This window comes from Fukomys damarensis, unplaced genomic scaffold (assembly GCF_012274545.1).
Source record: "Fukomys damarensis isolate Sample0158 unplaced genomic scaffold, DMR_v1.0_HiC HiC_scaffold_36, whole genome shotgun sequence".
Classification (NCBI taxonomy): Eukaryota; Metazoa; Chordata; class Mammalia; order Rodentia; family Bathyergidae; genus Fukomys; species Fukomys damarensis.
The window spans coordinates 44,742,205-44,752,783 of NW_022900948.1; the positions used below are offsets into that span (position 1 = coordinate 44,742,205).

Genomic DNA, 10,579 nt, shown 5'->3' on the forward strand with positions numbered 1-10,579 from the left:
GCCACAGCGCCCTGGGCAGTCCCACCGGACCCCGGGGCTGCCCCACCCCGCCCACGGGCCCTGAGTTCTGTTTGGGGTCCCCGGCTCTTTGCTTTCTCTGGAACATAAGTCCGACCCGGCCGCTGGCTTCTGGAGGCACCCGGCTGTTGGCTGGTGTGATTGCCCCTCGCGCTGGGTGCTCCGGACTCAGGGCAGGGCCTTTCTGCATGGATGGCGTGTCCCTCCCCACGGTGGCCACGTAGGGACAGTGTAGCTTTTCACTGTTTTATGGCTGCAGAGGCCGGCTTGGACCAACGACAGTCACCTTTTATTTTAATAGTTATGTCTTTTTGTTTGTTTGTTTTGGTTTTTGACACAAAGTCTTGCTGGGTAGTTCAGGCTGGCCTTGAATTTACTACGGAGCCCACACTGGCCTCGAATTCGTGGGGATCTTCCTGCCTCGGCCTCCCGAGTGCTGGGATGACCCGTGTGTCCCACCAAGCCCGCTTTGTCTTTATTGTATATTAGGAAAAACCCACGGGCGTAAGTCACTAGCCGTGTGCTGGCCTTTCTGCTCCGACTGAAGCCGGGTAGGCAAATCCACGAGAACAGAGTGAGGGGACGTCAAGAAAAGGGCTCTCTGGGCGTTGGGACAGTGCCGTGGGGAGGGGAAATGGCCGTGACAGAGAGGCCAGGGGCTGCCTCCCAGGTTCGGGGTTGGGGACAGCCAGCCGCGTCCGCCCCTTCTGCCTCCCCTGGCTGCTGGGGGCCTAGTGGTGGAGACATCGCCGCCAGGGTCAGGTCAGCACACAAGGTCTGCGGCTCATTGGCTGACTCTGTGGGGAGGGGAGCGGCTGTCGAGGGACCGTCGGTGCCGTCTAAGCCTCAGTCTCCTCCCTGGGGTGATGGACCCCACCTGCCTGTAGGGTTCTCCTGCAGGTGCAGAGCAGTGAGCACAGCCCGCTGTACAGACAAGGAACCCGAGGTCCAGAGAGGGAGTGGTGTCCTCCTGTCCATGCTGCTGTGGGAATCAGGCCCGGCTGTCTGGGTGCTGGGTGTCTGCAGCTGTGCAGGGGTCTGCAGCGTGGCCTCCCTGGAGCTGCAGAGACCCCGGGCTCCCCCCAGGCAGCAGACTCGGGCTCCTTTGCCCCTCAGACCACCTGCGGCGCCACCGTCCTGTCCCCCTTCACTCACTCGCTCGTCCCCCGTGCGTCATTCACCCCGCACGCCTGTGTGGACCCCCTCACCCCCCATGTGCCTGGCCACCCCCACACTGGGGACCCAGGAGCTTCCGTGCCCATTGGGATTGAATCCTGGCTCCGTGTGGCAGGCACTATTCTGCCTGCTTTACAAACAGAGGAACTGAGGGAGCTCAGGGGCTCCCCTTGGTCGCACAGAGGGGAGAGGGTGGCCCTGGGGGTGGTGTGGTGTCTCCTTTGGTGACTTGGAGAGGACCCTGGTCTGTTTCCGACCTTGCCCGACTCACTGCTTTCAGAGTAGATGTCGGTTTGTGTTTCGCACAGCGCGGTTGCTCCGTGCAGCGTGGTCGCTTCCAGGCCGGGCCTGGAAGTGCTGGGGAGGGGAGGCAGGGGCCTCTGCGCAGAGCGCTGGCCTAGTCTGGAGCCTGCTGGCAGGCAGTGACAGCCGAGGGTCCCAGGGGACCCAGAGGGGACACAGGGGCTGCGGGGCGGGAGGGCAGAAGGGGACACCAGGGCCACGTCCCGAGCTAAAGGCCACTCTTGTGTTTTCTCTTGCAGTTACGGAGAAGGAGGTGCAGCAGTGGTGAGTAGCCATGGTCCCCGTGCTGAGGCTGGTGGGGGTCTGTGCTGGAGGTGGGGTGGGGTGGCCGGGTGTCCCTGAAGGACCAAACTGTACCTCAGCCTCTGCTTTTGGTGGAACTGATTGCAGGGTGGGGGCGGTTCTTCTTGTGTCTTTAAAAATCCTCTTTCCCTTCCTGCCTCAGTTGTCTCTTTTGTGAAACCGTGGCTCGGACTGGACTGAGGCTGGCGGGTGGGTCTCTGCTGAGTGCCAGCTGTGCTCCTCCACAGCAGCTGTTAGGAAGCGTTCCGAGGTTGCAGACTGAGCTCTGGGATGGATTAGTGATGCCTGTCCTGGCTCAGGGATGGGTGGCTGGCTTGTGTGTCACTGTGACTGGGGCAGTTGGGGAGCCCTGTGAGGCCTCTCTCACCCCCCAACCTCAGCTTCCCCTTGACAGCCTGGGACACTCTGGTCCTTCTCAGCCTTCCCGTGGCTCTGGGGCCTGTGTTGTGTTCCCAGGGCTAAGCTATCCTCAGTACTTATCTTCTGGGTGACTCCAGGAGCCAACCTGGGGTGAACGTGGCCTCTCCCCGCCCCACATCTGGGACTGGGGTCAAATGAGGTGGGCAGACCCCTGACCTGGACTCTTTCCTCAGTGTGGATGTTTGAGCAACAGATGAAAGATGTAGCAGAGGCTTCCTGGAGCTGTGAGCAGGCCAAGCAGCCCAAGGAGGCGGGACACGTCAGGGCAGGGGCCAGTGTCGTTGGGAGGCCATTAACAGACAGACATGAGCGCCCAGCACTCGGGAGGCAGAGGCAGGAAGATCATCAAGAGTTCAAGGCCAGCCTGAGCTACATAGTGAGTTCAAGGCCAGCCTGGTCTATGTAGCAAGACTTTGTCTCCAAAAATAAAACAAAATGGGGGCGGGCTGTCTCCTCTCCACTTTGGCCCCATAATTTAAAGGAGAAGTTTAATGTGGTTCACGGTTTTAGGGTATTCAGTCAATGGCCAGCTGGCTGAAAGGCAGAGAAGCACGGTAGAAGGGCTTGGTGGAGGAAACCTGCTCATGTCATGGTGACCAGGAAGGAGAGAGACAGAGAGAGAGAGAGAGGGAGGGAGAGGGAGAGACGGGAGGAGCCAGGGACCAGAACGGGTCCTTCCAGGTCATGGCCCGGTGACCACTCCGCCCAGGCTCCGCCTCCTAACAGATCTGAGTTCCCTTCCAAAGCCCTGCCTCTGACCATACGAGCCTTCGGGGGTGGGGGGCCATTCTAGATCTGAACCATAACGTATCCCTAGGCCCCCTAAAAAAGGGCACTGTCCCCGTGGCTGGGGACGCAGAGGCCCTCCTGGCGCTGTTGAGTGATGTGGGACGGTGACCGGCTTGGGGCCTTGGTTTCCCCACCTGGACGGTGAGGGCTGCAGCAGTGTGCGGAGCCCCCAGTGTGCTCTCTGGTGGTGCTGGGTGACGAACTGCCCTCAGCTCCTCATCTGCACCCTTTGGAGCGGCCCTGAGGCTGAGGAGCCCCGCCTTGCTGGGTAGGTGGGAAACGGGGCCTGGGCCACTATGAAACACACGCTCTGTGCCAGGTGCTGCCCCGGACACTGGGACCCAGCAGGAACCGAACGCAGCCCCAGAGCTACATGTTGCCAACCAGGACAGCACCATGGAGAGAAGGAAACCTGAGTCCAGGACGGGCGGGCATTTGGGTTTCCATGGCAGGCTGGGACCCCAGCCCCACGACACCCGCTCTCCGCTGCAGTGGCTTTTTCCCTAAAGATGCTAGAAAGGAAATAAGTGGCCCTTTCTTCGGCAGGAAGTCCTGTGGACTCACTGAGCACCCTTTGGTGCCTCTGGTGGTGCTGTCAAGGTTGGAGACAGGTGGCCCCCAGGCCGTCCCACCCCCAACCTCTGGACAGGCCGCACCCATCATTGACCCAGGCGGTCGAACAGTGGCCTTCTTGCCCCCTCTGTCCCCTCCTGTGCCCCTGCCAGACATCAGCAATGGATCACAGATCACGATGCTGTGAATCCGTCTCTCCCAGCACCCTGGTCAGCTGCTGCCACACCAAGCGAACCCAGTCATGGACCCTCAACTGGCCTTAGCCTCACCCCATGACCTGGGACTGTAGCACAGGCCTGTGGGGCTAGAGACTGGGTCCTCAGGCCACTGTCCCCTTTGCCCCTTGCCCTTGTGACAAACCAGACAGCACTTGCCATTCTCAACATCCACGACGTCAGCCTCTCCCTTGGAAAAGTTGCGGTTCTGGAACCCAGGCCACCGGGCAGCTGAGGCGTCAGGGGAGGGCAAGGGAAACAGGAGCATCGGGGTCAGCTGTGGGCCTCCAGGGAGCCCCTTTGTGGCCCCCAGTGGTTTGGGTGGTGGGACTGTCGATTACGGGTGCTCTTTGTCCTCTTTTATTTTCTGTTTTCCAAATTCCTTGGATAATAACCAAGCATCCCAGCGGAATAAGACAAGCAGTGGGTGGAAGCAGAAGGGATCCTGGAGGCGTCTGCCCCACGCAAGGGAGGGCGATGAGGCTGCCTCCCCAGTGTCCCCCGGCCCCTGTGGGGGGCTACGCTGGTCCTTAGAGCAGTGCCCTGTCACGTCTTGGCCTTTTGGCTAAGATCAAGTGTAGGGCGGTGCCCTGCCCTGAGCCCCAGGAATGGCCCCATCTTACAGATGGCGAAACAGAGGCTGAGAGGGGCGCAGTGCTCTCCCAGACCACAGGCTGTGTGTGGGTACGTGGTCTGCGTCCGGCTCCTCCCTCCTCCTCCTCCTCCTCTCTGGTTCTTGGGCTCCATGTTGGCTTCTGGCCCAGGGGAACCCAGGACTCTGAAGCTGTGGGGTATCAGGAGGAGGCCTGCGGGGTTCTGGGAGGGGGTCGGGAAGAGACACGGGGAGCGCTTGCTCTCCGCCGCGCCCCTCCTGGCTGTGCCTGCAGGCTCCTGGCAACCTAGGGCCCTGGTTTGTTCCCCCGCAGCCCCCTGTTCCGCCTCTGGCACTGGCGCCGAAGGACGCAGGCAGCTACCGCACTGTCCTAGCTGCGGGAGACAAGGAGAACAGGGCCTGGTCTCCTGCCTAGCCCCGTGCTCCCACGGCCCAGCAGGCTGGGGCTTGTGTGCGAGGCAGTGTCACAGGGCCCAGGAGAACGAGAGCCGTGCAGAAACAGGACCCTGGTGTCCCGAGCACGCACCTGCAGCCTCCTATTCCATCCTTGCTGAGCACCTGCTGTGTGCCAGGCCGGTGCCCGCTGCCGGGGCGTCAGGGACGGAGCCGAGAAGGTTGCAGGGTCTCGCTGGGGACGTGCAGGCGGTTGGCTGGCTGGGCTGGCCTTGCTGGGGCTGGGGGCGGCGGGATTCGCAGAAGGCAGCCAGCCCTTGGGGTTTTTGTGCAGTGACAGATTTCTCGCCCCCCACCCTCCCCTTGCAAAGAAGTGTAAGCCTGTTGCCGTCAGCTCTGGGTCTCCTCTTGCACCCTTTCTGTCTGCAGGAGCGGCCTGCCATACCCACGCCGCAGCTGCTCTGGAGCCCCTCGAGGAGGGGTCCTGGGCTCCTCCCCTTCCCAGGGGTCTCCCGGGAGTGGTGGCAGGGGCGTTATGGTGATCGTAAGGAGGAGACCCCTCCGGCCACTCCCTCCCGTGCTGCACTTGAGGCCCGACCTGCAGTTGGGGCCTGGAGATCCTGGGGCTGGGCTGAGATCTCAACCTGAACCCTGACCTGGCTGCGCTGTGGAACCAGGCTGCCCCTGTGTCCTCTCTGCCCCTCTCCCAGCCCCACCTGAGCCAGCAGGGTGCACAGTGAAACCCCAGCCCACTCCCTGCGTCCACTTCCAGCCACGTGACTGTGTCACATGGCCGAGGACTCCCGTGCTGTAGCGGAACTGGACCGTGCCTGCCTCCGTGGCCCAGGCAGTGGCCCGGGGACACAAGTCGGCCTCAGCACAGTGTGAGAGGAGCCAGCCAGACCCCGCCCTGGTACAGGGTGCTGACAGTGGCCCTCGTGTGCGGGACCCCGTCTGGGAGACACAGTGGTCTGCAGGTGAGGGCCAAGCAGAGCAGAGGGAACAGCCACAGGGAGGCCCTGGGCCAGGAGGGGCCTCTGTTTCCCCATCTCTGAGGCAGCGTCGTGGGCCTCCTTCTGGGTCTGTCAGGTGGAGGCCGGGCACACTGCTAGTCACCTTATAACCCACGGATGTCCCCAGATGTGCCATGTGGGGTGGGGGAAGACCCGGGCACTGCAGGGTCTGCCCTGTGGGACCCCGCTGGGCACCTGGCAGGTGTGGGCCACAGGGTGGAGACCGGTGGCCTGGGACCTGCCCTGGCCGGGAGCGGGCAGTCTGGTCACCCAGTCACCGGGAGGAGGTGCCCTGGCGCTGTTTGTGTCTCGAGGTGGCAGCTCCCTCGGCCCCCCATGACTGGGTGTGCTGTTTTGGGGTGGCCGCTCTGCCAGCCCCCAACACGGCCCGCACCTCTGAGGCGTCGGGTGAACGAGAGGTCTGGTGCTCCAGCCCGGGCTGTGCCCGCCCCTCGGGGATGAACAATGGGTTACATAATGTTTGGGTACAGCGCTCTCCTGCGCTGCGCAGGGGGAGGAGCTGGGAGGCGGGTGCCTTGGAGCTGAGTCCTGGCTCTGCTGCGCTGCAGACTTGCTGTGTGACCTTGGACCATACTCGCTCCCTCTCCCATCAGTTTGCACAGGGGCTTTTCTAACTGTGCCCATGGGGTTCTTGGGCTCAGGCCAGGGTCTGCAGGCCTGGGAAGAAGCAGCTGCCAGCTGGGCCCCGGCTTTCTCTGCCCTGCCCGGTGGTTTGTGTGATTTCATTTTCTGGGACCACATCCTGCAGGCCACCTGTGGGGCACCCTGGCCCTGGGCATCCAGGAGCTCGGATTCCAGGGGAGGGCACAGCCTGGCAGTGAACATGATACAGTGTGGCCTCTTCTGGGCACAGAGGACACCCGGGGGGCCTGGATAGCCCCCTGAGGGAGCAGCTGCTGCATTGGGGTCCCCTCCTCAGAGGCTTAGGTTAGGACGTGGTTTGGACCCATGTTCAAATGGTGGAGGGTCTGTTCAGGTCAGCTGCGTGGGTGTCAAGGTGCTCACAACGGGGGACAGATACCGGGCTCAAACTTCCAGGGCCACCGGACCAGAGGGCATTGAGCAGGGTAGGGGTTCGTGGACTGGAAATTGCCAAGAAGAACCAGGCTAGGAGGCACATGCCTGTCATCCTGCACTCTGAGAGGCTGAGGCAGGAAGGTGCAGCCTGGGCAATTTATGGAGAGCTTATCCCAAAATAAAAAATAAGGGGCTGGGCATGTAGCTTACTGTGAAGCCCCTGGATTTGATCCCTAGTAGCACAAAAAGGGGGAGAGACAGGGGAGATGGTAGGGTGGGGCGTCACCAGTGGGCAGGCTGCTCGCTGAGGCAGGACCAGGACCTTCCATTTAGGAGATGAGGAATTTGAAGACACAGCTGAGCGAGCAGGAACCTTCCGCAGCGGGGCCGGGCAGGCTGGCCGTGGGGCGGTAGGAGCCTGGGGACTGTGGGGGTGGCAGGAGGGTCTCGTGGGCCCTGCTGGAGCTGGTGCCACAGCGGCAGCCTCCGCAGGCTCCCCAGGCCACCCCCACTGCCAGCCCTTGAAAGCGGCTCAGAAGCTGGGCCTTCCCTTCTGGGAGACTTCTGAGGCGGCTGCAGGACCTGGGAGCCGCTGCTCGGCTCCTTTTATCTGCATGTTTTAATTGCCTTTTAGGATCCCGAAAGTAAGGCAAACCACAATGGCCCAGAGGTTAGAAGGAGCCAGGCGTGGTGGCGCACACCGTCATCCCTGCACTTAGGAGGCTGAGGCAGGAGGATCACTGAGAGTTTAAGGCCAGCTCGGGCTACACAGTGAGACCCAGTTTCAAAAACAGGCCTCCAGGTCTGGTGGAGTCCTGGCACTGACCATGTCCCTCCCCCTGCCCAGGGGTCCATCGTGGCCAGGCACCCTGGGGTCATGGACCAGGTCTTGTTCCTCAACTCTGCTCCTAGCCCCCACAAAGGCAGTCAAGGAGGCAGCTTCAAGGGGAGGAGCTCAAGGGGCTGAGTCCCTTCCTCCTGCTTTGGAGGGGTTGGAGCCACATCGCCTGGTGCTGTTGTCCTGGGGCTCTGCCCTGCTCTGTGTCCTCTGGCTTGGGGGCTGGAGCAGCCTGGGTGACTGGTAAGAGGCCAGTAGACCTGAGGTCCTGCCAGGACACACCCTAGGGGTCCCGGGTCAGCTGGAGAGGACACCTGGGGCGGACCGGGGCCTCAGGCTGATAGCTGCCAGCTCTGAGCCTCAGGGTCCTCATCTGTCGCATTGTTGGGCCCCTGTTGTGAGCTGAGGTGGCAACAGAACCAGTACGTGTGTGGATAGCTGAGCGCAGAGCTGGCACCGGGCTGTCCCCAGCCTGCTCCAGGGGCCCCACAGGCACTGCCCGGGGCCTGCCTCCTTTGGACATTTGGCCTCCATCACAGGCCCGTCTGTCCCCTCAGCGGCCTGTGTGTCTCCGTCCATCCTGGTCCCTGCAGTCTGGGAGGATTCTCCCACAGTCCTCTCCTCCAGGGATGGCGGGATGAGTGGAATCTCCCTGCGGGTCATACCTGGTGGTACAGAGTCATTCGCTCCTCTGTCCATTGGGTCCCTTCATTGTCCACCTTCCGCCCCCACCTCTGATGCAGCCCGGGCCATGGGGACTTTGGAATGACTTCCGCTCTCTGAGCCTGTTTCCCCATCTTTAAAATGGGCTTTCTGGTAGTACCTTGGGGCTGTCGAGGTCATCCGGAGAGTAAGATTTGCCAAGTTCCCTGCCTCGACCCTGGGTGGAGGTCACACTGGGTGCTGACAAGGGCAGGGCCCCTGGATCCCCATTGGGGAAGGACTTGTCCGGTGGCTTTGGGGCAGGAGCGGAGCAGCGCTCTGGGCATGGTATCTGCAGACTCCACGCTGCCTCTTGCCCCGTCCCTATGCACAGGAGGCTGAGGAGGCTCAGAGAGGTGGTCTCACTTGTCCGGGGACACAGGGATGGGCGCACGCCTGCGGTGTGTGTGACACTGTCACTGGGGTCACGCTGGGCCGGGATTCGCAGATCTGGGCCCTGGGCAGGCGCTCCCCACAGTGGGTGACGCGGGGCCCCTCTCACCCCGTCCCTGCCCCTGTCCAGGTATAAGGGCTTCATCAAGGACTGTCCCAGCGGGCAGCTGGACGCCGCTGGCTTCCAGAAGATCTACAAGCAGTTCTTCCCGTTTGGGGATCCCACCAAGTTCGCCACGTTCGTCTTCAACGTCTTCGATGAGAACAAGGTGAGCCGAGTGGGGCGTGGACCTAGGCCTGGGCCGACTGAACGCCCCATCCTGTGACGGCCCCGCCCCACAGCGTCTCTAGGAACAACGCGCATGCGCACGTGCGTAGCCACGAAGGCCTACAGCTGCGAGCGCAAGAGGCAGGCAGGGACACCCTGCACATGCGCACGGGCGGACACAACGTGTGCTCACAGGCAGGTGTACGGGAAGACTCGTGTACACGTGCACAGAGGTACATACAGGCATGTACACACGTGCACAGTCTACACACGCATGCACACATATGTACAAGCATATAAACACTGAATTTTCCTGTAAGCACGAAGGGCAAATCCTTCCTGGGTCAGTAACAGCCTTAACCATCATTACTGGCTTTTGCTGAACATTGACTATCTGACCAGGCCTCAGTGTGGGTTATGATTAGTGGGGCCTTGCCAACACCTGTGGGGTAGGGTTTTTTGACGTCCTGGCACTCAGTTGAACCCAGGGTCCTTGCAGCGAGCCACGTCCCCAGCCCATTTTTAAAAATGAGTCAAGGTTTCACTAAGTCTCCAATTTCTTCAAGCTGGGTTCGAACTTGCAATCCTCCTGCCTCAGCCTCCCAGACTACTGGGATGACAGGTGTGCATCACCATGCCCAGCCAGGGCAGATACTTCTAATTCTCCCTTTTTTGTGGAGAGAAAACTGAGGCTCGGACTGGTGCTCCAGGCCGCCCGCCTGCCCTCCGCTCCTGTCCCTCCACCCTTCACTTTGCCCATCGGCCACGGGTGTCTCGTGCCTGCTGCCGGCTGTCACGTCCTTCCAGGGTCTGCGCTGACCCTCTCTGTCCTCTCAGGACGGGAGGATCGAGTTCTCCGAGTTCATCCAGGCGCTGTCGGTGACCTCTCGGGGAACCCTGGATGAGAAGCTGCGGTGTAAGTGCTGGCCCCGTCCGAGGCCTGGGTGGGCAGCAGGAAGGTGGTTCACCCAGAGGGAGGCGGCCCTGGGCCCTTGCGGGGAGGCGGAGGCACCAGATGCCGTTGCAGTGGGTGCAGATGGAGCCTGGCCGTGGAGGCGCTGGGGCCCCGAAGCTGGGGGAGGACGACAAGGGTGGCATCAGGGATCTAAGGGGTTCCCGCCCTAAGGGCTGGTGGTGAAACCCCCAATGCCTCTCTGAGGCCAGGTCCCGGGCCCCCCTTGTACCTCGCACCACACGCCGCTTATTTTCTTGAATGTAACGTTAGCGCTGGTCCCAGTGGTGTGGGCGCATGCGCGTCCGTCGCTGGGCTGCGGTGCCCGCCACTGCCCCCTGCCGGTCGCTCAGCCCGGCTGCTTGACGGCAGGGGCTTTCAAGCTGTATGACTTGGACAACGACGGCTACATCACCAGGAACGAGATGCTGGATATCGTGGACGCCATCTACCAGATGGTGGTGAGGAGCCTTGGGGAGGGGAGGAGCTTTTGGAGCTGGTGGCCCGGGGAAGTGCTTCGGGGCTGGCGACTGCCGGGGGACAGAGTGGGCGGGGCGGGGGCCAAACTGGGG

General features: G+C 62.1%; 1 protein-coding gene across 7 annotated transcripts in view; it reads left to right on the top strand.

Moving 5' to 3' along the window:
• Ncs1 (neuronal calcium sensor 1) overlaps positions 1–10,579 on the top strand; it is a 29,781-nt gene that overhangs the window by 13,070 nt on the left and 6,132 nt on the right. For 3 of the 7 annotated variants that reach the window (XM_010627360.2, XM_010627361.2, XM_010627359.1), the window contains exons 2-5: positions 1,737–1,761; positions 8,918–9,056; positions 9,893–9,971; positions 10,380–10,468. In XM_010627360.2, coding sequence (XP_010625662.1) covers positions 1,737–1,761; positions 8,918–9,056; positions 9,893–9,971; positions 10,380–10,468 — 332 coding nt within the window. Of the gene's footprint in view, positions 1–1,736; positions 1,762–1,782; positions 2,597–3,328; positions 5,781–8,917; positions 9,057–9,892; positions 9,972–10,379; positions 10,469–10,579 lie in introns of those variants that run through there. The other 4 variants (XR_780889.2, XR_780888.1, XR_780887.2 and 1 more) reach the window with 2 other exon arrangements.